This window comes from Mucor velutinosus (genome assembly GCF_035048745.1).
Source record: "Mucor velutinosus strain NIH1002 chromosome Unknown tig00001553, whole genome shotgun sequence".
Taxonomy (NCBI): domain Eukaryota; kingdom Fungi; phylum Mucoromycota; class Mucoromycetes; order Mucorales; family Mucoraceae; genus Mucor; species Mucor velutinosus.
Genome location: NW_027041930.1, coordinates 244044 through 271943, shown reverse-complemented (window position 1 = coordinate 271943; position 27900 = coordinate 244044). Strand labels below are relative to the sequence as shown.

The following is a 27900-nucleotide window of genomic DNA, read 5'->3' as shown; positions in this document are numbered from 1 at the left end:
TATCATGTGCCTTAATCAAAGATCAAGAGATCGCCTCACAATCGAGCAAAAGTATCGCATTATTATGCACAACATGCACTTTCCTAATCTGACGCAAATGCAACTCGGTCAATGGGCTCAAAAGGAATTCAACCTTCATCACTCAGTCAAGCAAAAAACTGTATCGAACGTCTTGAATTCACAGGACAAGGTGATCAAAGCTTACGAAGGAGGAAATTTGAAGGGAAAAAGCAGCAGAGCCTTGACGATGCCACAATTGGACAATGACATTTTGGAGTACATTCAAGCCATGAATGCAAAATCTCTTCCTGTCAATCGTGGAACTATTGCAGCTTTTGCAAAAGTAGTCGCACACAGAAAGTACCGCATGCATGAATTGCCAAAGAATAAGCAAATCCATTTCTCAGATGGATGGCTAACCGATGTTTTCAAGAGAATTGGTGTCAAGTCAAGACATTTATATGGTGAAAAAAGCTCAGTCGACTTAACATCATCTAAGATTGTCGAAGAACTCAGAAAGATTGAAGAATTGTTGGAGCCATATGATCCCAAAGATATTCTCAACTTTGATGAAACTGGCTTATACTACGAGCAACAACCAACTCGCACCATTTGTCAGGAACCTTTAGGTGGTTCAAGAAAAAGCAAGAACCGATTCACAGTTGGACTAATCACCAACTATGATGGATCCTATAAAGGGCACCCCATTGTAATTGGGAAACGAAAGACACCAAAGGCAGCAAACAAAAAACCTGCTTTGTACAGAAGAACCACCAACATCGGGCAATCCCATTACGTGGAGTACCATTCATCTCCCAATGCATGGATGAACACCGACATCTTTAGGAAGTACGTAAAACGTTTGAATGCGTCTTTCGTTTACGCCGGAAGAAAAGTTGCTCTCTTGGTTGACAATGCTTCAGTGCATAAATTGAAAGAAGAATTCAGCAATATTAAGTTGATTTTCCTTCCAGCAAACACAACAAGCAAGTTGCAGCCTTTGGATGCCGGTAAATCAACAAATTTCATTGATATACGTACTCATCTCTAATCACACACTCGATAGGAATCATTGCGAACTTCAAGGCTCAGTTTCGTTGGCACCAATACTACAGGGCAGTGAACAAGTATCTTGCTGGGGTAAGCCTTGATCTTACCGAGGAATACAGAATGGATGAGGTGGATGCTCTGTATTTTCTTGCTGATTCTTGGATCAAAGTTAAGCCTCAAACAATCCAAAATTGCTGGGATCATACGAAGATCCTTGATTTTAAGTTTGCTCAGAGACAGAGAGTCGACTCGGAGGATGTACTCCCATCTTTCGAGCTACCTTTAGACGATGATCTAGTCAGCCAGTTGAACGAAATCATCCCTGAACTTCCTGGAAACAGAAGTAATGATGGGGTTCAATTGGTAACTGAAGTAAACGACTTGGATCTAAATGCAGATGAGTCTGATGCAATCGTTTTTAATCCCGTGATTGTTGAATTTGAGGATGGCGATGATGTTACCCATGGATCACAAGAGCTTGAGGTAGAGGAAGAACCAGTAGAGATTTACGATGTTGATACGAAGGAGATAAGAGAGAAGTTGAAGCATGCGTATGAAACTATCTTGTACCATACCATCCCAATGGATGAAAAAGAAAAGTCTATGCTGAAAACTATCCGTAGGAATCTGAACGATATCAGATCGGAGGAAGTAGCAGAGAAAAATCAAACAGATTTACGTGATTATTTTGTTTAAATGTGTTATTTTTCAATAAAAGCTATATATTTTTTATTATCTGATTGGCCTTAAATTCAATCTCAGCGATCACCACTATGAAATAAGGCTAAAATTTTTAGAATCTGTAGCCTTATATAAAATTAGGCTATTAAGGCTAAATAGCTGGTAAAAAAAAAAAACCTGAAAAATTTCAGCCTTATTCCCCGCATAGCCTTATATAGGACGGCCTTATATAGAGCGACTACTGTACATGGTTTCCATCATCAGAGAGGAGAGAAGATGGTACGCATTTACAAAAGTCTTCTATGCGATTGAATTATGTAGTTGAGAAGTTTATATGAGTGGAAGCTGACAGCAGGAACAATACAGCCTCATTCAAGCCCTGAAACAAATAACTACCGTATTCCATGCATTATTAGAGGTGCCAATGTAAGATGCCTCATTGACAAAAAAATGATCCAAGATCATAGACAGCTTGAATGAAATTATCCCAATGTATATGATACACATGTTGTGAACTTTTAATAGGTGAAAAGAGTTAATGCTCGGTTGCTTTTTGTGGAGTAAATGCACCAGCAACAAGACATAAATTACGGTCTGTGAATTGAATATCATAAATTGGGGTTTGTTTTGTTGGGAATACAGCAAGACGCTCACGACTAGACAGAATGAATTTTAGCAATGGGAGATCATAAAGGACTTTGATGATAAACTCACCTCTCATGCACGGCTTTGCGTTTTTTATCGTCATCCAATCTTGCTCTTTTCGCATCGTTCGTGTCTGTATCCATATACGATGCCATGGCTGATGTGTTTTCAGTATTGACATCCCAAACGCAGACTGTGCTATCAGCACCACCCGATACTAACACGCCACTGTCTGCACTGAAGCTCAGAGAATAGATAAATCCTATGTGGCCAGTCAGCTTCTTGATACGCTTGCCGGATGCGATATCCCACAGCATAATAGACCTATCTTCTCCAGCTGATGCCATCAAGCGACCATTGGGCGAAACAGCCACTGTTTTGATGGAACCTGTATGACCAGTAAACACACGCACGCAAGAGCCTGTTTGAACATCCCATAGACGCGAAGTGCGATCACTGGAACCTGTAACAATGTATTTGGAGTTGGGATGGAATTTGACAGTCTAGTAAAGAAAAAATATGAGTCAAAGAGAGATCTACGGCGGGCAAGCAGCGATTACACATTTACATCGACATCAGATAAGTGGCCAGTGAAGATTCGCAGAGGATTGATATGGTCGCAACTCCAGATACGAGCCGTTCTATCGTGTGAAGCAGTTGCAAAATAGAATCCATAAGGCCCAAAATCAACATCCCACACTGGGCTATTATGGCCTTTATAAACAACCAAATTTGAGAAGGTTTGTGTGCTCCAAAGTCTTGCTGTTTTATCCCCAGAACAAGAAACCAGGTATTTGTTGTCTCGACTGAAACTGAGGCCATACACAGGTCCAGAATGCCCCACTAGCTTTTTGTACTCTGATCCATGTCGCTCTTTTTGACGATTTAAATCGTTGTCTAACCATTGAACATGTAAGACTCATAGTACCATGTTGAGTGTGCGTGCGTGCGTATCACTTACAATCGTTTACGTGAGCAGGATTAATAGTGTTTCTCAATGATTTTAACTTTTCGCCCTTCAAGCTCCATATCTTGATGAAGGATTCAGAGAAACCACCAGCTATTAGAGTCGCATCCTGGGTTGTAGTTACACAGTTGAGGCTATTGAGAACATTCATGCTTAGGCCAGTCAACACTACTTGATTTGCATGAAAGATTTTTTTTTACCTGTCATGAGTATTGTGAAATGTATAACAGCATATGCTTGGTAGCGATGTTTCATTCAGTGGGATACGATGATTCAGGTTTTTCAATGAATCAATCTCTGCAATAATATCTGTGCCTCTGCTATAAAAAAAAAATCGAGTAAGCACTATCCACTTTGATGTACATATACAACCGGTAGCTTACTATGGTGGGAGTGGTATATCACCAAAATTGGGACCATCAGCTGTAGTTTCTTGGATGGTTTTCTTGAATGTGTCGAGCAGAGGAATGTAGTCGTTGGCTGTATTCTCGCCTTCTTCATTTCTGGACCCCTCTTGTTCTTTAATGGCCTGTTCTACCTCGTCCTTGAAGGACTGATCCAATTGACTAAGGCCGAGTTGTACATGCTGCTTGTTAAATTCCTCAATCTGTTGAGTTTGATGTCCAGTGATGCCAATCACATCATCCATCTCTAATCCGCCTGCAGATTTCAATAATTTACCGTGGACCACTGTTTCCATATACATTTTAGCACGGTGTCCCAATTCAAACACTCTGTTCAACATTTACCTTGGATATTGAGATATTGATTTACGATTCGCAATAATAACATAAATTTATTGTCTTGCAAGTAATTCAAAAACAACTCAAATGGTACACCAGACATTCGCAAATTATACTTGTTGCTTCTATACATCTGAGCCAATTCGTTTTCTTGGATATGCTGAGCTTCGGTCACTGTCTCTAACGTGTTTAGATCTGGCGTGTGTAATTCGACATGATCCCTTCTATATGTGTCCATGAATTCCTTGGCTTTATCTGGTATATTTTTACTGACAAGGTCTAGATAGGAGTGCACGAAAATTGGAAATAAAACAGATCGCAATTCAGGCTAGATAGACATGTCTAGTCAATTGCCACAACCTCTCTTGAGCTCTTGTTTCTGTATAACTTACCTTGTACCAATCCAATGAATTCTCAATCCATTCTCGTAGGCTTTTATAGCTAATATCGTACACGTCTGGGTCTCCTCCTGATGCTTGATCCGATTGGGCTTGTGCGTCTTCCATGTCCTGATCTTGGTCGTTAACTGCAGATGGTGAAGAAGGCTTTGTGAATTCTGCAGCTTTAGAGTCGTCTTTCTGTCCTTCAACACTTGCAGTTGTTTCGTTTGATTTAGGTTGAATGTCATTGAGGTTCACGGTTTCTCCCTTTGATTCGCGCGAGAATATAGCCTCTGTTGCCTTGTATCCCTTCTTTTGTAAATAGGACGCGACCATCTTGTCAATGTCTGCTGGCGTATGAGTAGCTGACCCTGTTGTAGCAGCAGCAGCGGCAGCAGCAGCAGCAGCAGCCTGTTGCTGCTGTGCCTGCGAATTTTGATCACTATTCGGCGCCTGTGGGTTGTTTGGTAATGGTGGAGTATTTGACATTGTATGAATTAGTGGTTGAAAGAAGAAGAAAAAGACTTTAGGCAAGAGGCAAAATGTTGAATGGAGGTTCCAGTGACGTGCAATCACAAACAGTGCTATTGAGTTTGAAGAATTGACATGAAATACAAGGCAACAGGTCGTCACTTTCTAGCACAAAGTGATTGAGATCATATAGCAACGGCAAATCATAACTGGACAGCATCATTTATCGGGAGATATGCCTTAGTAATAGGGTCCCACATGGAAATCCTCATCGCAATGTCTCTTTTAGGATCTGCCCGACCTTGACATTTGATTGCTGACAAGATTTCTGCTGGGGGGGGGAGAGAATGGAAGGCAAGATTGCACATTCAAGTCAATGTACTTCCATTTTGCATAGTACATGCTAAATATGTACTCTTTTTCTTGGCTTGCTAACATGATCTACATGTACAAACGATGATGGATCTGCTTGCCCGGTTGATTTGTCCGGAATTAACTGTGACAAGCCATAGAGCCACACTTGGGCTGTCAAAACAGGCTGCGTTTCCTTGGAAAGAAGGGTTGTAATCGGAGTTGCCATCGTTCAAACTGATCAGGTAGATGGAGGCATCACTATGGTAATTCTTTCTCTTTTTATCTGAAATGGTGAGTGACCATATACTGTGGATGTGATGATGGTGATTACTAGAAGAGATGCTGGTCAGAAATAATGGATGGATTGATGATTGCTCAGATGGATGGATCGATTGAAGTTTCTTTTGGATTGGATCCGAAAAATGTTGCATTCGAATGGATGAGCATTTCAACCTCACATACTCTCTAAATGGCAGCAATGGATAAAAATGACATACATGAGCGTTGCAGCAACTTGTGTCTCGAAGCACCATCTCCCAGCATTCTGATTTTCTCGATCGCTATCATCATTTTCTTACAGTTTAAACTTTTTTTTGTCGAAATTTCATGTATCGTTAACCAAAATCTTCTGTTTTCTCTTCTTCTGCACAGCCTACCAGACTTCACCACAACAGAAAGAAGCGTGGACACGTCTCAGCCGGTCACGGTCGTGTCGGCAAGCACAGAAAGCATCCTGGTGGTCGTGGTCTTGCTGGTGGTCAACACCATCACCGTATTAACATGGATAAGTACCATCCTGGTTATTTTGGTAAGGTCGGTATGCGTCAATTCCACTTGAAGAACAACGTCAACTGGCGTCCCGTTGTCAACCTTGACCAAATCTGGACCCTCGCTGGTGAAGGTGTTCGTGAGCAATACAAGAACACCGAGAAGGTCCCCGTTATCGATGCTCTCCAAAAGGTAAATGAGCGAAATTAAACAAGGAAAGCATGTGTAATCTAATGCGGGTTTTATTGTGATTTTATAGGGTTACGGTAAGGTCTTGGCCAAGGGTACCATCTCTCAACCCGTCATTGTCCGTACTCGTTTCGTCTCTCGTCTTGCTGAGAAGAAGATCAAGGAAGCCGGTGGTGTTGTCGAGCTCATTGCTTAAATAGTCTCTTTGTTAGTTTTTTAAATCCTGTTTAAAAAAGTATATAAAATCTCGACGCTTTATATTACATTTCAATCCTTTTTTTTTTTTCTTGCTTTCATGTACATTTGGTTAATAATTTATTGCTCTAAGAATTTACAAATAGGTAACTTATAAGTGTCTAATACCCAATATTTTTGACGCACACCATCCCAGACACCTTGCTCTGCCCATGTGGAGATGGGCATATCAATGTATTCCGTGCTAAGGCCAAATTCACGCAAATCAATCTCTGAAATGTTGCAGTAAATGTCTTGAAAGAACTGATTTGTAGCACCGAGGCCGTTGAACCAAGTATAGATGCCATTCTCATTGAGCATGTTGGGCACACAGTCATGGAAAGCACGCAAGTCATCATAGAATTCTAATGCAATCTGTTTAGAAACAGTAAAAATCCAGGGCACTAGAGGTAATACGTACCACCATAGGTATCAAAAAAGACGCCATCAAACAAAATATCCAACTTGGGAACCATGTCTTGCCAGCGACCAAACAAGATCTTGACACCAGGCTTCTTGTCCCAACCCAATTCCAACATGTGAGCATAGACATCAGGGTGTGCTTCAATAATGTAGTGGTTTTTAGGCTTGTATTTTTGGAGTTCGGTATCAATCAAACCTAAACCAAAACCAACATTGATCACATTCAATCCCTCCTTGGGACACATTACTTTGGCATGCTCCACCATCAAGGGCCCTTCCCATCCCATCATCACAGCATCGTCGTTCTCATCCATCAATTTATTGTCGTCGTAATGCAACTTTTGGTTGAGATAAGCTTCGTTGGCAATCTTGCTTGCCTCATCCTCCTCATCGTCTCCAAAGGCTTTTTTCAATGCACGAATCAAAAGCTCGGTTCTGACACCTTCATCGACAAGACGCTCGTAGACTTTGGCGTGGTTATTCTTCAAGGCAAGTTCTCCTGCAGTTACTTCGTTCTTGTCTGTCAAGTTGTAAGGATGCTTCTCTGAGAGCAACCATTCAATGATCTCCATGTGGCCATGTTCAGCAGCATGATGAAGTGGAGTACGTCCAAGATCATCACCGCTGAAGCAGAGATCGACATCTTGCTTTGCAAGAGCTTTGCACGTTTCCTAAGTATCTTGATTGGTATTGGACTAGCATGAGGATATGACATTTGCTTACTAGATCATTTGCAATGACAGCTGCAATGAGTTGAGTTCCCAATTTCATGTCCTCCTCGTCATATTCAACAGTGGTGGGCTCCTCTTTTTCCTCTTGTTCTGGAACAATCTCGGTGTCCTCAACTTGAGAAGGCTCTTGCTCGATCTTTTGCTTCTTTGCTTCTTGCTCTTGAACGCCGTCCATGATATCTCGTTGCGAATGTGAAAAGAGATGTAAGCTTTAATGAAAAAATTTGGACATCAAAGTGACTTTTAAACTTGAAGTGTCGAAATGGGATCACAAAGTGGCATTTGACAGTTTTAGTAGTAGCAGAGCGATGGTACAGAGTGATGTATTTACAGTGCATTACCTACAAGTACAGTATGTGTCCCTGAGCCATATTTACATAGTGATCAGTTTTTTTTGTAATGCATCATGTTAGAATAAACCCTTGTACATCACTAGCATATTACAATGACGGAAAATTGCAACGCGAACAATTTGACAGCTCAGCAAATTAGGTACAGTTGGAGCATTCTTTTGGATGAACTCTATAAAGTAAACAAGGAAATCGCCCTTTAGCAACACTTAATGAATGATAACTTGGCTACCGAAATAGTCCATATGCGTGCTATCACCCTGCTTTTTTCACCGGATATGATACGGAACACGTAGTAATTTGAGCTGCCGAGCTATAGACTACCTGCCTTTGAGCTAATTTTATATGCAGTTTTTACTAGATACAGACTATCTATTGCGTCTAAAATGCCCAGCGTGCCTTACAGCCGCCATCGCCTTGCTAATAAGCAGCATCATTGTGTTATGATACTGCGATGTAACAGTGCCACTCAACCTAATATTTCAGTTGAATATTTGGGTGTAACAGCATGTTTTAAATCCATATTAACGCAAACAATGACTTTCCGCCTTTGTATCATATCAAAAACGCACCTATTGAGAAGCAATTGTATGAAACACAGCTAAATTTAACAGCTTTCGAGCCTTCACATCTCAACATCTAGGCCATTCTGAGCCACTGGAATGACACCAAACAATTGTACTTGAGTAGCAGTAATTTCCTGACACCTTTGCTCAACTTTTTGAGGACCCCAAAAACAGGGCCAGAAATCCACCAAAAAGCATGAGGTACCCCCTCATGGTTTTTTTTTTTCAAAAATCAAACGATCGCGTTTTTCACCTTGAAAATGAAGACTTCTACTATGGCATATTTTAAATCAAAATGTTTCTCCAAATCCAAAGCAACTCTCAAACCACTTTTCCGAGGTGTTCATATGCAAACTGTCGACATTTCGGCCAGAAACCTTATTTGATCTTCTCTAAAATTACTCAATAATTTCATTCAAAACATGTATTTTACTTGGCACCACTGGAAGCGCCTTGAAAAGTACTCCAAGAATGCATTAGGAAGTATCGGGTGATTATTACAGTTTATGTAGTCAAATCTCGTAAAATAGTTTAATTAAATCGAAAAAGGTCAAAATTTGGCCAATCTTGGACAAAAAGATGTTCTGAGTTTTAATCAATTTTCGTGGTGGTGGTGGTGCTGCTGCTGCTGCTGGCTGACCTGAATGCCTTTCTGATGATGACAATGATGATTGAAATGCTGATCAAATAAAAATCATGCATTTGAAAGGGCTTTTGCTTAGTCTGAATGCTTTCTTTTGCTTTTGTTGGGAATTTTCATACCTGACAACGCCAGCCAGCCTGGCTCACCACCAAAATATATGTATTTGCAACTTCCGAGTCATGATTTGCAGCATTTAACATGGCATGTAGGCAACATCATGTGTGTTTCATTAATTCGTTTAAAAGAGGTTATTGCCGTTGGATGAAAGCTATTTCGGTATGTGATGATCTTCAAAAATCATATCAGAATATTCATTGGGAATGATGGGTGCAATCTCGTTGACAGTTGGCAGACTCTGAGTGCCATTATCAACGATTACTTGAGGGTAGAGTCGAATTTGAGCATCCTCGTTGACATGATTTCAGACTTCTCGTTCTTCTTCTTCACTCAATACGAACAAAGGGGGGTTTTTTTTTAGCCTTGTCTAGTGCTCAATGTTTTAGATATTTTATGCCTCTGATGAGGGTTTTCCCCTAGTATTCGAGTAGTATTACGGCACAGTGTTCATGGAGACTCATCATCACACTTTTTCGCAGAGCAAAGCTGAATATATCAAAAATGCTTTATCACATGCGAATTTTATCGCTGAGCAAAGCTGCTCCAATTTGATGCGATTTTCCGCTGTCATTCAGTTCGTGTAATACTACATGTCATGCCATGCGCGGATTCACAACACGAAATAACACAACATCATCATCAGCATCATGGTGTTGATGTACGCACGATTGGTCGGGAACATTTTCATGAAATTCCCCGCCTTTTGACATCTAGAACAATAGAAAACCCATCAACTAATAAACAAGTGTTTTTTTTTTTTTTTTTTTTTTTTTTTTTTTTTTTCCTCTTTTTTTTCTTTTCAATTCTATTTGAAGCAAGGTAATAGACATTATGTGGGCTCGACTCTCTCGACATCAAAAGCTCTTGTTAGGTGGTAGTACAACGGCCACTGCGCTAGTATATCTTCACTCCCAGAACAACAGCAGCAATGGATTTAAGACCAGAAACAACATTGTGTATGCGGAACAGGCAACAGAAGCAGCTGTCGAAAAACCCATATGGCATGCTCCTACCAGGAAACAAGAACTGAGCAAACTCAAGAGCCGCAAGGAGTTTGATTTATTGATTGTAGGCGGTGGAGCTACAGGGACAGGTGTTGCGCTGGATGCTGCTTCCAGAGGGCTTGATGTTGCTCTTGTTGAAAGAGATGATTTTGCCTCAGGTAAATGTTTGTTTTGCGAGAACCAATTTATTCTCATCTAAAAATGTGACAATTAGGCACTTCATCTCGATCTACAAAACTGGTCCATGGCGGTGTCAGATACCTCCAAAAGGCCATCATGGAATTAGATTATGAACAATACAAGCTAGTGGTAGAGGCATTGCACGAAAGAAAAATCTTTATCAATAATGCGCCTTATTTGGCTGGCGAGTTACCCATCATGTTGCCTGTTTACAAGTCAGTACCCAGCGTTCCACTCAGAATTGTCCATCTAATCAACTTTGTCTCATAGATGGTGGCAGATTCCGTATTATTGGGCTGGCTGCAAGCTGTATGATTTCTTTGCTGGAAGAGAGGCGCTTGAAAGCAGTTATTATCTGACAAAGACCAAAGCCCTCGAAGCATTCCCTATGCTGAAAAAGGATAAGCTAGTGGGAGCAATTGTATACTATGATGGTAAGGGAGCACAGCATATTGCTATTCAGAGAGCCAGCTAACATATAAAAACCAGGCCAACAAAACGATGCCCGCATGAATGTCGTGTTAGCATTGACAGCTGCTAAACATGGCGCCACCATTGCCAATCACTGCGAGGTAGTAGAGCTTATCAAGAACGAGGAGGGCCATATTAAGGGCGCCAAGGTAAAGGACTGCTTGACAGGTGATGAATGGGAGGTCAAGGCAAAGGTAAGCTATGGCGTTTTTTTTTTCACGCATACGAAAATAGTCTGATTTGCCGAGTCAAAAGGGTGTCATCAATGCCACTGGTCCCTTCACAGATGGTCTGCGCAAGATGGACGATGAAAAAACTAGAGAGATTGTTGCACCATCAGCTGGCGTTCATATTATTCTTCCCAATTACTACAGTCCAAGAAATATGGGTTTGCTTGATCCTGCTACCAGTGATGGTCGTGTCATCTTCTTTTTACCTTGGCAAGGAAACACGATTGCTGGCACCACAGATTCTCCTACTGAAATATCTGCTAACCCTGTCCCCAAAGAAGAAGAAGTGGGATGGATATTACAAGAAGTGGCTCATTATCTGAGCGATGGTAAGAAACTAATTACACGTACACGCTACGACACTAACGACGTCGCCTCCATAGATGTCAAGGTGCGTCGTGAAGATGTATTGGCTGCATGGTCGGGTATACGTCCACTTGTGCGTGATCCCCATGCCAAGAACACTGAATCCTTGGTGCGTAACCATATGATCAACGTCAGTGAAAACAAGCTCTTGACCATTGCGGGCGGTAAATGGACCACCTACCGCGCAATGGCCGAAGAAACTGTAGACAGAGCTATTCAGGAATACAATCTCAAGCCTGCAAACAAATGCAGCACTGAACATATGCCCATGATTGGAAGCAAAGGATTTACAAACACCATGTTTATCGGGCTAGTTCAAGAGCGTGGTATGGATACAGAGGTTGCTCAAGCTTTGGCGGGTAGCTATGGCACTCGCGCATGGCAGGTAGCTGCAATTGAGGATCCCACCGAGATGAATTGGCCCAAGTACGGAAAACGCATTTCTCCCAACTACCCGTATATCGAAGCTGAAGTACGCTATGCTGTTCGCGAGGAGTATGCTTGCACTGCCGTCGATGTGCTAGCACGTCGCACACGCTTGGCATTCTTGAATGCAGAGGCAGCTTTGAGTGCCCTACCCAAGGTGATTGAACTCATGTCGGAGGAGTTGGGCTGGGATAAGCAGCGACAGGAGCAAGAGTATATTTCTGCTACACAGTTTTTAACTACAATGGGCTTATTTTATCAAAAAACCACCGCACTAAAACAAGAGTAAATAAAAAAACGTTATATTATATAAAGACTACAGATTTTACAAAAAGGTATTCATTTGAAATTATTCAATGTGCTTTTCATTGCTAGCAGCAATGTCAGCATAGGATGAGGCCAAGATTTCACGTAGCAATTCATTCACCACCGGTAATCGACCTAAATCTTCCTTGGCATCCGATCTCTGCAATTCAGTCAAGCCAGACTTGTTGGAAGCAGATGCTTCTAGCTGCTCTCGTTTGTTATCGACAGCCTGAACACGCTGACGGAATTGGTAGTACAAAATCTCTGCTCGCTGCAGCGTTTCCTCCAGATTGATTGTCATGGATAGATCGTTGATGTACTTTAGTATCTCATCAAAATTCCTCAGGTACTCAATAATCACGTCGCGGTGCTGATCCAAGATGGACAGTGCAATAAACAGGTGGAATTTGTCTGTCAGATAGTCTGTCCAGAGCACCTCCCACAAAGAGAGCATGTCCTTCCAAGGAAATTCTCGTTTGTACCATACCAACAGCCATCTAAAGCAAAAGAAGAAGTTTGTACTGTCTGTGCGCTGAAAGTGTTTGTACAATGAGGGATCCATGAATTGAAGCAAGAGATCCATGGTTAACAGCTGCTTGTGCATGCCAGATTGGTCCGTATAGAAATTAGACTTCTTTTATGCAAAAAAGTGAGCCTGATTAGACAGAGCAAATTCTTTTTCACCAACCTTTATATTTTCTGACCACTTACCATGCGTTCCATGAATCCAGCAAATGCCCAAAATGAGAGGGGCTCTTCACCAATGATGGCATAAAGAGGAGACAGCAGATCAGACATGCCTTGAACATAGCCTAATTCCGTGTTGTAGATATTATATGTACAGAGAATACTCTTCAGGATCTCGAGATGCTTGTTGGTGCCAACATGCATGAATGGATCGGGATTGGGCATACTTTCATCCTCATAAATATCCACTGTTCGATCCGTACGATGTACATCTTTGTCTATCATGTTACCATAGAATTAGTTTTATCAATGGATAAAGCTTGGATGAGTACCTTGGCCATCAACAGCCATACCTATCCTGTGTTTTTGATCCTTGAACGTGTCGGATTCTTTGTATTCTTGATCTTGAAGCCATTTGCTTCTCAGTTGGTAGTACTCTTCTCTAAAGACAAAATGTGTTTGTAAGCATTTCATGCGCACCGATTCTTTTGGTGCCTACCTCTTTTCCTTATGGATGCGCTCGCGATCAGCAGCAGTGGAACTCCAGGGATACACGCCGTTCAGGAACAACCAAGCTTCTCTTCGAACACTGGGCTCCAGGCCACCACAGAAGATATTTTTTCTCACTGCTGGCTCTCCAACACTTAATTTACCGTTTGTATCAAAGTATGAGTCCCATTCTGCTTGACTGACAGGCTTTGTTCTTGTATGAGTGGGGATCGAGAAATCGTTCTCAGACTAGTAAATGTATGCGTGTCAATATCAAATGGCATACGTGAGCGACATGTGTAATACTGACGTTAAGAATCTCAAATACGCCCAAAGCGGAATCTTCCTCCCAGCCATCATGGCCCCACACACCAACATTTCGGTACTTTCTGTCACGAGGTGCCGAATTCTCTGATTGAGCAGCTAATCCAGCAGCCCATTTCGCCAAGAAAATACGAGCTGAATCGTAGTCGTCGATTGTCTGCTTGACTGTTTCGTTATTGCACATTTCTTGGACACTGGGAGGGAATAGGGGCATCAATGGTTTGGAAGCTGGATTGCTGAGAAAACTGACAGCTGCATCTCTGGAGAATTTAGTAACTCGAGAGAGCTTTTCAAGGATATTCCATCGTGCTTCCTTTAATGACTATGCAAGCAAAATGAACTTTTACTACCAAGGCTAATTTGAGACTGACTTACTGCAACAAAAGGATCCATCTGTGTTGACTCGAATACACTATCATTTGCTGATGCTCTTGAAACACCAGTGTTTGGAGTTGAGTTTTGGCCTGTTTGTTTGTAATGTGCTGCTTTGCCAACCAAGTAAAGATTTTCTGTATCCTTTGATCTGTTACAAGACGAGATCAACACAGGCCCGGCACACATGGTATATCCAACTTACTTGACTACGGTTATCAATTGCCCCAATCTTTCTACAAACTCATCACCACCCCATCTCACTTGAGCATCCTCTTTTGATGTGAATTTGCCTCCCTGTGTGTTCTTTTGGAGCATTGTGCTTTTACTCTCATCGTCATGAAACCAAAATGGACCCGAGCAATGACCATCATTGAAATTAATAACAATGCTACCGTACCATTTCGAAAAAGAAGGAGCTCGTATCAAGAGCGAGTTGATGGTATCGATCGATGCAGAAACAGCATACAATGTGTATTCTTCGGCTTCAGAGGGCACCATAATGGAAGCTACTGTGCTATTTAGTATATACACATTTCGTATCCATGTCTCGCATATGCCTACATTCAACTTGATCCGTATTTTTGGGATTCACATCAACTCGAACAAAGGCATCCATGTCTTTGGAGGGGATCAGTGCTTCTGGCGTCCAGGCAACCAGATACTCCTTCTGTGCCTGTGGATAATATGGCGTTGGCTGCTACAATCAGCTGTATCAGAATTCAGAGATACTACCTTTTCCACAATAGACATGTAGCCAGGGATAAAGTCATTCACATTGTTTGAAGGATGAACATATACTTTGGACTTGGAATACAGTAATTTCACTGGTGAATCTTCCTTTTCGTTATCATTTGTTGAAGTCTGTGGGGAATGCGTTGAAACACGAGGATCATTTATCATCTGCAATAGACGCAAGCATTTCTATTAGTTTAATGTGAAAGACTATTTGAATCCTTCAATACTAACGGCAAAGCCATCTGAAGTATCGTCCATATTTTAAGGTAATAATGAAAAAAAAAAAAGAAGAAAAAGGTTGTGAAATGAAAAAAGTATGACGAGCTTGTGGTCATTAAGAATATGGGTTTACCAAATTTGGAGCACGAAGCAGGTTGCATGAATAACTTGTGATGTTTAAAGCCACAAGAGCAGAGTATAAGAGCTTTGATATACATTCGAGCCCCCATACATACCTGAAGCAGCGTTGGGTTTTCTGCTTGAACCATAATACATGTTGCATGATGTGGCGACAACGCATTAAAATTACGCATGGTGACGATTTGGGTTGCTGCTTTTATGTTGGTAAAGATACCACAGAGGAGGACCGAGAATTAACATCAATAGTGAAATCAACTGCAGCGGGTAGATACAATATGAAGCAATACAGCAAATGTTTAACAGCATCCACTCAAGCAATGTATCTTGAGTTGTTTGTCCTTTGTACAGTCATTACAGTTTCTTTCATATATGTATTAGACGGTTAATTTCGATACATCATCATCATCATCGCATAATGTTATTAGCTTCGCAACTTCTCTCCAAGAAGTCATATTCAACGTATCGAGTTTCGTCATACTTAATGTGCCAAGTAGCTGAATAGAGATAATCTTTGTTTGTGTACGATAGGAAGCGGTGCCGCCATTCACAAATATAGTCGATGCGCGTACAGATGTTGGATCAGGTGCAAATGTGCAGCTCCACCCTATAAAACGGTCTTGAATGGCTCAATTGGCGAATTTTGAAAACTATAAAGCTTTGTCATTCTTTCATAGAGTTTGTCTCTTTCTTCTACTTGTATTTTGCTTTGATACAAGCTTTGAATTGAGCTTTATTAGTGTGTTATAGTTGTGAATGAAAGCGAAAAATTAAACATAAACTTTGAATCATACCTAGTTTTTTGTTTGAAATGAGTGATGAAAGCAAATGTATTGAAAAATGAAAGCCAAAAAGATGTACGCTCTACGAATTGACGAGCTGTAAAAACGAATTGATCCATTGGATAAGAAATGTTTAGTACCATCCAAACTTGTGCTGCCTATAAACACAATAATATGAGGAGCTACTGCTGCATAGGCAATAGAAGATACAAATATCCAACATGAACTGCCATAACCTTGCAGAAATGTTAAGGGATCAAAGCTACAAAGTTTATGCAAAGTCGTTACATAATCGCATTGGAAGCAAAAGATCACCACTCCGCGTTGTACAAAGGGTATCAAAGGATAGGATTTGACAGGTAGCTATGAGCAGACTCAGGTAGTTTCCGCTTGTAGATGTAACTGAAACTAGGAACTCCTTTCCCATATTTGAAAAGGCTACCACAACCCTCTTGCCAGAGCCTGCTGTGGTTTCCGCCACACCATAGGCCTCTTGCGAGACATAGCTACTGAGTCGACATCTATAGAAAATCCTGCTAGTATATTCATTATAAGGCTCAGCCGAGACTTATTATTACCATCGACAAATGCTCATAAAACAGTAGTATACAACATTATGGTAGCCTTATTATGCTTGTATTTATGGCCGAGGAAACTGTATACTTTTTAAAGCATACCATGTTGCACTATAGTTTTCAACAATTAGAAAGATTGTTTGGTGGTGGGTTGTCCAGAATAACACTGTTATAATAGTAACGCAAACACTGTGTTGAAATAATGCTCATTATATAATTTTCCTTGTATAAATATATTTAAAGGATACTCCTCACGTCGAACTATTATGCAATGGATGCTAGATTAAACGCTTTCACCGTAACATACTCTTAAATAAAGAAGGCTTAAATTGTATCTATTTCGCTACCCTTTTATTACAAATATAAACTCATTAAAGATGAAAGCTCAATAGGAGATTAACTAGCTAGAATCCATCGGTCCTTCAACCTCTGAGCCAATCAAATTGCTTGAAAACTTCGCTGACCTAGAAAAAAATTTGCGAGGGTTTCCCCCTGTTTTGATGTGAGGCAAAATTTTAAGCGCCGCTATAATAGCAATATAGCCGCTGCTATCATCAAATTTCCCCCAGGTGCTAGAGCATGCCTTACTTACACCACCTAGCTTTAAATTCAGGCATTGAGACCCTCAATCATCATTAAAGTAAGTAGTGATAACCAAGTGGAGGCAGCCTATCTACCTCCTAGCCTCGGATAAAGTCTTGTTGAGCTTCAGGGATAGGCACATCCACACAACGTAAAAAAAGGTATGCGTCAAAGAAACATAATAATAATAAAAGAGAGAAGAAAAGAACATACTGCTATAGGAGTATAATAGTATGTAGGCAAAAAAAGGGATACTCACACAAAGTGAGTCAAAGAAAAGTATAACAAACACAACATCAGAGACGTTCAGAACAGCTCGTTGTTGTTGCAAAAAAAATCCATACATGAGCAACATGCATGGTAATAGTCAGATGTAAAGCAACACAACCAACAAAAGAGGAAGAAAAACGCAACAAAGTAGTAAACATCATGAATACATTATCATGAGAAAGGAAGCAATAATACAAACGTTCAAAGAAGTTTTATATCATTGCGACCAGAAGAAAGAAGATACTTACCACTTACCACAACCGTCGATAGACCAGAGGATACGCAATCACCGAATATAGACCAGAGAGCGAGCACGCACCAAACACAGTAGACCAGGAAAGACCATATTAGCAGCAGCAGCAGCAGCAGCAGCAACACCAGCACCATAGACAGACTAAAGAACGAGCGACACCAGAGAACGAGCATGCACCAAAGACAGTACACCATGAAAGACCCGATTAACAGCAGCAACAACATCAACAGCAATACCAGCACCATAAAAAAACCAAAGAACGAACGACACCAAGCAGAGACCAGACAAAAACCAAAGAAGCAGACAACGGAGATAGCAGAAAAGGAATGGCAGCAGCACCCACGTCGAACAGACAAAAAAACTATCGAAACCTAATAAACAAATTAAATTAGTGTTAATTATATGCCCTCCAGTGCTCGTTATCGAATGATACCTAATATATTCCACTTGAAAGAAGTAGTATCAAGTTCTTCCAACAGTACAAGAGAGAGTTATCGGAAGCCAGAGTGTTATTATCAATCAAACGGTGTCCAAAACCACCGTGGTTTGATACTAAAACGCGTTTTGCAAAATGGGTAAAAAATGGGTGCATGGAAAAACGAGAGAGCACCCTATCCGACGTCATGACCAGTAGATTTAGTCTCAGTCTTGTACCGTAGCAGCCGTAATTGCGGCAACTTAATTTGAATTTGTGCAGTGGTATTTTCGTGTTCAAACTTGACTTGATCTCACATCCTTTAAACGTTTTTGCTGAATTTGACTATGAAAACTGTCGTTGTCACACCCAACTTTCTAATACATCTCTAGAGGACTAAAGAAGCCGCATCGAATGGTGATAATTACATTCAGCTTTCAGGCTGAAAATAATGAGCAATTCGCAAAAATATGAAAACAGGTTTTCTGTGAATATGTCGAAATTTAGCATATAAAAGTTTTATAAAAGTAGCTTTCAATGTTGCATTTCATCTTTACGATCAATTTGATGTAATATATATCTAGAAAAAGTCTTCATTTTTAGGATGAAAAACGCGATCGTTTGATTTTCAAGGGTTTTCCCTTGCTAGTACTCATGTGGAATTTGAGGCTTTATAGACTAAAATTCACGGAAAAGAAATAAAAAACAGTAAAGTCAACTTGATAAAGGTATGTTTTATTATCAAACGGACAGGTGTAAAGTAAAACTGAAGTCTCTCTACTGACCAGGTAGATGATCCTTCTTATATACTATAACAATGGATAAAAGTTCTATTAATTAAATTGACAAATAAGTCAACTCAGATCAACTAATATCTAAACATGCTAAAAAAAGACAACTCCAGCAAGCTAATCATGATTTAGCTTTTGCCTGGATGAATAATTAGACTCTCATCCGAAGTACCCTGATCTATCCTTTCTATAAGGATAATTAATATCGATCTAGTAGCATGCATCCGATAGATACAGTCTCCTTAGTCTAAACCGATGGTACATATCTGAGTGTATGTCGCTGAGCATACATCTTTAGCATGTATCTGGATATATGGCATGTCTATAGCATATCGTATGCATGTCTATAGCATGTCTCATATATAGTACAAGTCTGTAGTACATAAAGTATCTGTAGCTAGTATCACGGATATAGGCATGTGTCTTATAGCGTGGATCATAAAGTGCACATCTGAAGCAACAAGCTCATATTGCATTAATCTTGGTGCCTATCCAGATATGGTAAACATCCGTAGTCTATGCCGGAATACAAGTATAAGTCTATAGCGCCATCCATGTCCGTGGTGCCATCTATAGCCTATATCTTATATAGTATGAATCTTATAGTACTAGCGTATCTGAAGTCCATATCTTCTTATAGCATAAATCGATAACGTACATCTAATCCAGTATACATACAGTTTATATCTAAAGTTGGTAACTGGATGAACTGTCGGAATGCAGATCCTAGTGGATGATGTATTCCACAGTCAAGACGTATAGATCCACGTGCACTACTACATCAAGTATATTATCGACTTATGTGGTCTCTCAACAATCTATACCGACAATCAATAAGACCCCAGTGGCCTGCTATCTATATACCATCTCAACGTAGTAGTCATTGACCAGATATATTTAAACTAGTTGGAAGCCCTATAATAAAGATGTTTTCTTTGCTTTTCGTTTTAGATAGAGTTGACAACTGATTATTTTCATTGACTTTCTTATTACGAATTTATCACACAACGAAGCAAGTTATCAGTTAACGAGTTTGAATACATTACAACGCTTCTCAGCTTCGCATCAATCGATCTATTGCTCGGAATTGCTGGTAATTAACAGGTTTTCGTATGAAGCTTATTACTCAAAATTGGCCTGTCATTTCGAAAATCCTCTTATTCTCAGCAACAACTCTTTGCTAAACCACAGCAACGCTAGCTATAACCAAGCGGTTTTCAATACAGCCTTTCCCAACATTGCTTCCATAGATCTGTTATTCTTAATCGCTTGGAACTAACAGGTTCTCATAGGAGGGTCATAATTGTTCAGCATTGGCTTATTTTGAAAATTACATGTTTCTCATCAATTTTGACATTTGTCATACAAGGCTGCAACTGTTATTAATGTGGTGCCATCTTGTGTTTCCGAGTATATGCTTTCGAGTACACACAACGTTCAGTTGTACGTTGCTCCATATGATGAACACAAGATAGAATACTCAGCGAATACTATTATGTATGTTTGAAAGATACAAGCATTCGCATGCCCCCTACAGCGAAAAGTGCCAAGATATATACTCATATAAGCTGTCTAAAGCTATTATAAGCCGTGGTGGTAACTACTATTTCTTACATCAGATAGCGAATCCCACGCAGAAACTCTACATGCGAGAATGTAACGTTCAGCATGCAAGACATGCAAGCTTCAATGGGTCCTACTGACGGTAATTTAAGAAGGATAAAGATGTATCTTTTACCACCCGAATGGCATGTGGTTACATTAAAGAAACTGAAAAGAGACATTTATCAAGATGCTCTGATCCGGGTTTCATCTCATCTGCAATCTGAGCAATAGATACAGTTTGGTTGCGGATCAATGCTTTTCTTTTCTCTCTTTCTTTGATCTCTCCAACTTTTTCACATTCTTCTCCTCATATGGTACATAACTTCTCTTCCTTTTCAGATGCGCACTTAGAACGCCTAATTAACATTTAATGAGATAGATGCATGCAATTTTTACCCGTAGCTCTTAAGTTATCAACAAAGATAATCCGTGATGCTGTCTATGGTTAGCACTGTTGGCCATTCAAATGCTACTTTGGTATTCCAACGCGTACCATGCGATGCGCAGCATTTTAGTTCTGAACAAACTTACTAGGAACAGCGAACAACAATGGTTGCTATTATTGAGAATAGTTGCTTGATTTTCCCTTTTTAATATAATTTTCTTGCAGTAGATCTCTTGATATGTGAGTACATTGTCTTTGGTCCAAAACAAGGGGCTTTGGCCCTTTGCCAAAGCGTCTTTTTTTTTTTTATGATAGGAAAGGCCAAAAGTTCAATTCCTGGTAGCCGGCATTTATTCTTCTGATGGAATGGCGAGAGATGTTTTGGCTTTGAGAGATGCCATAGTAGAAGTCTATAGAGGAGAGTATATACGAGATTGTTTTGCAAAGTGATATCAGGTATACATAGGCTTTGTGTGTAGCCTCTTGATTGTTGCAGCCAATTTGAAATAACTCATTAAAACACATATTGTCAAACCCAGCCAGCACTCTATTTTATTTGTCTTTCTTTTGTCTCTACAACATACCACCATGTCGTATCATAAACGGCATAATGGCGACACATATTACGCTGCAGAGTCTATCCAAGATAACCAAGTTTTACAAAGAGACACAATAACTAATGTAGCCATTGTCCGTTTTAAAGATGGATCGCTACAGGATTATAATACAGGCGGACCCTACAAGATATACAAGGCGAGCAACGTTTATGTTGGCGACATTTGGATCATGGCGGGTCAAAGTAATATGCGTGGTCATGGATATCAAATAGACCCCTTTACGAACCGTAGCTTGATTGAACAAGGTCAATCGGGGATTCACTTGTATAATTCCAAAGAAGAGTGGACTATAGCAAAAGAGCCTTTGCACCAACTTTATTTATCGAAAAGAACAGTGCACCATACATTACCTGATCCCACCGTCAAGAACCCCAAGTTGCTAGAGTACAGAGGAGCTTCACTCGGGTTATCCTTTGCCAAACAATATCGACAAGAAACTTCAAACGTACCTGTAGGATTAGTCGCTTCTGCTCACGGAGGCACCTCTCTAAACGATTGGAAGAGACCTGATGTACTGAATGAGGAGACTGAAGATAACACCTTGTATGGCGCTATGATGGCGAGGATCAAAGCAGTTGGAGGACATATTGGTGGTATACTGTGGTACCAAGGAGAGTCAGACACAAATGCAGCTGAGGACGCTTCGACATACAAGGAACGATTTCGACTATGGATGCAAACTGTTCGACAGGACCTAAGAGATGCTACTCTGCCTATTGCATTTGTTCAAATTGGACCTCATGCGATTGATGTACCAGAAACAAAAACGAATTGGGAACGGGTTCAACTTGCACAATTTGATTTGATGATAGAAGAAGGATATACGGCAGGTGTCGCCAGCATAGATTGCTCTCTTGATGACCGATTACACCTTTCTGCAGCCGGATTAAAGACTGTTGGTAAGCGATTAGCCATAGTAGCATCAGCGCTCTTGCATGCTTCTCAAAACGATGTCGGTCTCCCCAGAGATACATTGTGTGCTGAATACCAGGATCCCATCATACCTGATTTGAAAGGCAAAATTCCACCTTGTATCTTATTCACAACAACATGGTCAACTAGACATCTCGTGGAGGATAGTGAGGTTCCAGGATTTGGTCTTTGTTGCCAAGACAAAAGTGTTGCCATCATTCATGCACGAGTGGCAGAAGGTGGAAATCAGATTAGAATTTGGATCTCGCACAAGCCAAAGGCAGACTTATTCTTGACCTATGGATTGACATATCCTCTGGTCGACTCGTCTAATAAAGGCTGGCCAGCTTTCCGCATTAAAGTCAAGTTCTGACATTGTATATACATAATAGATCTGATAAAGCTATATATTGATAGTGTAATAATGATTAAAGTAGTGTTTAATAATGTACAGAATTGATATTGCAGGCTGTCGGAGAGACCACTACAGCATTAAGGTATTTATGTTCTCATTCAGGATGATATCGGAAACTGCTGTCATGACATGCTGTAAGAGTGTTGTATCGGTTGCATCTGTATTGTGTGTGTACACTTGTTTGCTTGGATTGTGATTCAGCCGCTTGAATCTCTTTCTAAAGTAGGTGCTAGTTTGTTCGAAACTGTTGTCGTCGCCTTTGTAGTCTGGGAACCACTTTGATACGGGCGATGTTAGTATCTTTTCTCTGAATATATCGATTTTATTCAGAAACAGGATCATGGACGTGTTGATAAACCAAGGTGAGTTGCAAATGGTGTCGAACAGCATTAGTCCCTCGTGCATCTAGATTCATCAAATGTTATTACTCGGGCATATAGATATCGCTCTACCGCATGACCGCCTTACTTGATTTGAATCTCGATCCTCCACTAGACATTGGTCGTAGCCACTAATTGCCACCACAAACAGGATGGCAGTGACATTCTCAAAGCAATGAATCCACTTTTTCCGCTCACTTCGTTGTCCTCCCACATCAAACATGCGGTAGGTCAGCGGCCCTATGTGAAAGACTGTCTCGACAATGCCTGTTGTCTTTGCTCTACATCGTATGATATCCTGATCTGTTGGTAAATAATCGTCTTTCCAAAACCGATCCAGTTGGTCGAAAAAACTACATGAATAAAGCATGTCAGTGACCCAGTCTACGATTCCCTGCAGATGGACATTTACTATGCCGCATTGTCATGTAACGCAAATATATTCCCTTCTTGTTTGGCAGCCCGAATGCCTGAATCGGCCCACAATGCTTTCAATGGCTCAAGGTATTCCGCTGGATAGGGCTCTCCCCGTTTTAGCGGCTGCACATTCTGAAATAACTTGCTGTAGGCCTATTGACAGTAGAAACGGAGATTAGCACTGTCTTGTTAATTCCAATGCACAAATTGGGCATTACCGCATTGGAATTGCTGTCCAGAGGAATGCCGAGTTGATCAACAACTTCAAAGATAATCTGCATTGCTAGCATGATGTTTGAAAATACAATAATTCTAAAGCTTTCTCTCTCTGCATCGTCAAACCCAGAGGCGTGGATGAGTCGCATTTGCTTCAGCACTGTTGATTTCCCTGATTCGCCTGCCCCTGTGTGTAACATGTTACGGAAAATAAGCATTGCATTTGAATGAACAAACTATACCTAGCAACAGGAGCTTGACCTCTGTTCGAAGCCGCTTCTCGTCTGCTTTAATCTGCCTATCGATAAGCCTGTTTTTCTGTGTGTCTGGATTGAGTTGACTTTTAGAGCCATGACTAGAGCTCGTACAATTTCCCATTCTACCGATTCAAGATGTAAAGAAGAATTGCAAATAAACAAAATGAAATGTGTGTGTGTGTGTGTGTGAAAGAAAGAAAAAGAGAGAGAAGGGGAATGGCAGGGAATTTAAATCTTTCTCTCACAAAAGGGCAAACACATGAATTGATTGCATTTCTTCAAGTTCAGATGATGAAAATTCTCGCTCGGCTCATTTAAGTTTCAGATATACCTCAACGTGGTATGTGGTATGTGTGTACCTTTTTCAATGCACCTGCTATATAATGACTCACATCAGTCTTAGAAAGCACGCCGTAAGCAATGCCTTAGTCCGAGGCTCGCCGAGAGCTAAATCCCTCGTTGTCTGGATGAACTGATCCAATTTGAAGTTTAATATCAAACCTTAATTCTGATTCATTCCACGGGAGATCATCAACTGTTTACCGCGAGTGCCTTATAATGTGACGGCTTTTGAATGCTGACAGAAGCTAGCATTCACAATCACGCAAGCCTTGCCCTTCAATAGCAGGCAAAGTGACATGCTTCGTCGCCATGTTAGCAACGCTGTCCATGTCAAATTAGTATCACAAGAATGATCTACTGAATCCGATACAAGCTATACTCAGATCTGCGATTTTCCAGCTCCTCGAGAGATCCAATGTCATCTTAAATGTTGACCTAAAAGGCATCTCTTATGGGAAAGAGACTATAGCAACACTGGCAGGCAACGTTTAGAATACATATTGTGCTATTCTGCACGTATTGGAAGCAAATCGCGAGGCATTGGAGGAACCGGAAGGGCAAGATTGACATGTCAAATTCATTATTGACTGATCAATACATGAATTAAGTATGATCTTTACATTAGTTTCATCTCTCCACTCAATCCTTGAACAATAATGCAAATCCGCTTTCCAGCTGTCAAATTCAGCCCATTGTAGGAATCACCGCTTGCCTGTATGCCACTCGCCCACCAAGCCACCCCTCAAAATGACTATCAACTAACCCCCGGGTTTGTAAATTGCTTTGTATTTCCTGCTATACTCTTACATTAATAAATGCTTCGATCATCAACAGCAAAGCATGTGCTGAAGCAATGCAGTCGATCCAGCACCATCAGACACTATGCCCAAGCTGCTGTGGCCACAGCTTCAACCAAGAAAACAAAGCGCCTGGTGTTTGACAATCGCTCCCCTTCATTTCAGGACTTTTTATCCAAGCAACAATCTGTCAAAGCATCCTCCTCCATTGATCAGGCGCTGACGCAACCTGATAATATACCTTATTTACATATGGACAGTAAAACACTGGGTCAAGGCAAAAAGTTTTATATCGAAGTGTATGGATGTCAGGTAAAATGAAACAACGGCACCACAAGTATTTAGCAAGGGCAACTGATCTTTTCTTGAAACAGATGAATGTCAATGACACGGAAATTTTGAACGCTATCATGACGAATACAGGCTATGAGCGTACCGACACTTTAGACGATGCTAATGTTGTCTTTCTCGTCACTGTAAGTAGAGCAGTCAGCACTCTTCACCATCAAATCCATCTGACAACGTGTACAGTGTGCCATTAGAGACAATGCAGAAGTGAGGATCTGGGAGAGACTCAAGTATTTGAGACACTACAAGACAAAGATCAATACCGATAGTCCGCCTATTGTTGGTGTGTTAGGTGTAAGCATTTCAGAGTGGAATATGGCATTTGCAGTGTATTGAATCAATTGATATAGTGCATGGCCGAGAGACTCAAAACAAAGCTGTTGGAGCAGGATCGACTGGTGGATATAGTGTGTGGGCCTGATGGCTATCGTTCTATTCCACATTTGATATCCCTGGCCGAGGAAGAGGAATACACAGAGGGAGTTGCCAATGTGATGCTTTCTGCAGACGAGACCTATGCTGATGTGATGCCAATGCGTTTAGACACAAGCAACGCTTCAGGCTGGGTCTCCATCATGCGTGGATGCAACAACATGTGCAGTTTTTGTATCGTGCCATTTACAAGAGGAAACGAGAGAAGTAGACCTATTGATTCCATTTTGGATGAAGTGCGATATTTGAATGACCAGGGCGTGAAAGAAGTAACTGTGCTGGGCCAGAATGTCAATTGTAAGTAGTGTTTTAGTGATACAGCAGTAATGCAGTACACTCACGATAGACTCTTTCAGCTTATAGAGACGAATCCGAGTCAAAGTACTTTATGTCTGGTACCGATGTGGGATCAAGCCTTAGTAACTCAGGCTTCAAGACTATCTACAAGCGTAAGGATGGCGGTCGTAGATTCACTGAGCTGCTGGATCAAGTCAGTTTGATCAATCCAGAGGTAAGCGTGGCATGTCAGAAGCGCAACTATCCAAATCTAAATGCCTCTGTGTAGATGAGAATTCGTTTTACCTCACCTCATCCAAAAGACTTCCCCACCGACTTGTTGCACTTGATTGCTTCTCGACCCAACCTTTGCAACTCGATCCATCTTCCCATCCAATCTGGAAGCAACACTGTCTTGGAGCGCATGCGTCGTGGATACACTCGAGAAGCCTACCTGTCCCTTGTGGAGGAAATGCGCAATATCATACCCGATGTATGGATCAGCAGCGATTTTATCACTGGATTCTGTGGCGAGACAGAGGCTGAGCACCAGGACACTGTAAGCTTGATGGAGCAAGTGAAATACGATACTGCCTTTATGTTTGCCTACAGTATGCGCGAAAAGACACATGCTCATCGTCGCTACAAGGATGATGTGACAGACAGCGATAAGGCCAGACGATTGCAAGAGATTGTCACTACCTTCCATGCGCAGGCATCGAAGAAGAATCAAGGATTGATTGGATCCAGACAGTTGGTGTTGATCGATTCGGAGCGGCCCAAGACGAAGAATGGCATTGAGACCAAAGTAAGCGGTAGAACAGATGGTGGACACAAGGTCTTTGTACAAGAAGCACAGCCAGGGGACAGCAGTCTGAAGAAGGGAGATTATGTGGAGGTCGATATCAAGCATGCTACCAGCGCTAGTTTGACAGGCCACTTTATTCAACGTAGTGGCATTCAACAGTTTACTGCTGCTAGTCAAAAACGAGGATACTCTACATATCCACCTAGATCCAGTACGGCTAGTCAATATCGTCGATTCTTGAAAGCAGGTGATGCCGCTGTTGACGGTGTGGACAAGAAGCATATCAAGCTGTTGATCCGTCAAGGATTTGAGAATAAGCAATACCTGACAGATCCTGAGATTGATGTCAAAGGTATTTGTACATAAATTCATAGACTGTAATTTTATATCTAAAATAAAGAACCCATGTATAGTGAAAAACACACTGACGCTCTTGAAGAATGCTTCTGGAAAGAGAGGTATTGAGCATGCTATTGTTCATAATCTATGCCAGTTAAAGTACTTTGGAGATAAAGATAATATTAGGTAAGCAAGCTAGCAAGTTTAGCTACGCGTGCTAAATCGCTCAATTCTTTTAGACCACCTCATTTCAATCGCAAACTCTCGCCAAAGCTCCAAAAGCTACACAGCGAGTCTCAAGAGGAACTTGAGCTAGTGATAGACATGTTGAATAAAGATTTGAAGCTTTGTTTGAGGTGATTTGATATCAAGTCAAATATCAGTAATGGGTGTTGCTTTTGAGTTTGTTTAGAAACTTGGCAAT

The 27900-nt window shown here is 40.9% G+C and overlaps 9 protein-coding genes across 9 annotated transcripts; 5 read left to right on the top strand and 4 right to left on the bottom strand.

Annotated features, from left to right (window-relative positions):
* Positions 1-4: 4 nt before the first annotated feature.
* USF1_1 (Upstream stimulatory factor 1) lies at positions 5-1746 on the top strand (the record flags this gene model as incomplete). The annotated part of the gene is made up of 2 exons (XM_064826692.1): positions 5-1010; positions 1067-1746. 2 exons carry the CDS (start codon positions 5-7, stop codon positions 1744-1746), a joined length of 1686 nt encoding a protein of 561 aa, XP_064675749.1.
* Positions 1747-2266: 520 nt separating this feature from the next.
* Positions 2267-4955, bottom strand: FLX1 (mitochondrial FAD carrier protein flx1; the record flags this gene model as incomplete). Its single annotated transcript, XM_064826691.1, has 8 exons — positions 2267-2387; positions 2446-2879; positions 2945-3273; positions 3338-3477; positions 3544-3663; positions 3727-4033; positions 4093-4414; positions 4479-4955. 8 exons carry the CDS (start codon positions 4953-4955, stop codon positions 2267-2269), a joined length of 2250 nt encoding a protein of 749 aa, XP_064675748.1.
* A 1116-nt stretch (positions 4956-6071) lies between these two features.
* ERG9 (bifunctional farnesyl-diphosphate farnesyltransferase/squalene synthase) lies at positions 6072-6444 on the top strand (the record flags this gene model as incomplete). The annotated part of the gene is made up of 2 exons (XM_064826690.1): positions 6072-6251; positions 6319-6444. 2 exons carry the CDS (start codon positions 6072-6074, stop codon positions 6442-6444), a joined length of 306 nt encoding a protein of 101 aa, XP_064675747.1.
* Positions 6445-6563: 119 nt separating this feature from the next.
* On the bottom strand, positions 6564-7811 carry ATC70_007430 (uncharacterized protein; the record flags this gene model as incomplete). Its single annotated transcript, XM_064826689.1, has 3 exons — positions 6564-6847; positions 6904-7576; positions 7629-7811. The coding sequence occupies 3 exons, from the start codon at positions 7809-7811 to the stop codon at positions 6564-6566; spliced, it is 1140 nt and encodes a 379-aa protein (XP_064675746.1).
* Positions 7812-10143: 2332 nt separating this feature from the next.
* ATC70_007429 (uncharacterized protein) lies at positions 10144-12278 on the top strand (the record flags this gene model as incomplete). Its single annotated transcript, XM_064826688.1, has 6 exons — positions 10144-10474; positions 10531-10711; positions 10767-10930; positions 10986-11161; positions 11223-11526; positions 11581-12278. The coding sequence occupies 6 exons, from the start codon at positions 10144-10146 to the stop codon at positions 12276-12278; spliced, it is 1854 nt and encodes a 617-aa protein (XP_064675745.1).
* Positions 12279-12338: 60 nt separating this feature from the next.
* On the bottom strand, positions 12339-15163 carry ATC70_007428 (uncharacterized protein; the record flags this gene model as incomplete). The annotated part of the gene is made up of 10 exons (XM_064826687.1): positions 12339-12929; positions 13007-13260; positions 13336-13424; positions 13482-13720; positions 13782-14117; positions 14171-14318; positions 14373-14676; positions 14732-14843; positions 14903-15070; positions 15137-15163. The coding sequence occupies 10 exons, from the start codon at positions 15161-15163 to the stop codon at positions 12339-12341; spliced, it is 2268 nt and encodes a 755-aa protein (XP_064675744.1).
* A 6345-nt stretch (positions 15164-21508) lies between these two features.
* Positions 21509-22822, top strand: ATC70_007427 (uncharacterized protein; the record flags this gene model as incomplete). Its single annotated transcript, XM_064826686.1, has 1 exon — positions 21509-22822. One exon carries the CDS (start codon positions 21509-21511, stop codon positions 22820-22822), a length of 1314 nt encoding a protein of 437 aa, XP_064675743.1.
* Positions 22823-22933: 111 nt separating this feature from the next.
* INO1 (Myo-inositol-1-phosphate synthase) lies at positions 22934-24255 on the bottom strand (the record flags this gene model as incomplete). The annotated part of the gene is made up of 5 exons (XM_064826685.1): positions 22934-23269; positions 23333-23597; positions 23657-23814; positions 23880-24064; positions 24120-24255. The coding sequence occupies 5 exons, from the start codon at positions 24253-24255 to the stop codon at positions 22934-22936; spliced, it is 1080 nt and encodes a 359-aa protein (XP_064675742.1).
* A 1036-nt stretch (positions 24256-25291) lies between these two features.
* Positions 25292-27836, top strand: ATC70_007425 (uncharacterized protein; the record flags this gene model as incomplete). The annotated part of the gene is made up of 8 exons (XM_064826684.1): positions 25292-25585; positions 25648-25749; positions 25805-25915; positions 25972-26350; positions 26410-26564; positions 26619-27489; positions 27551-27662; positions 27716-27836. 8 exons carry the CDS (start codon positions 25292-25294, stop codon positions 27834-27836), a joined length of 2145 nt encoding a protein of 714 aa, XP_064675741.1.
* Positions 27837-27900: the final 64 nt, after the last annotated feature.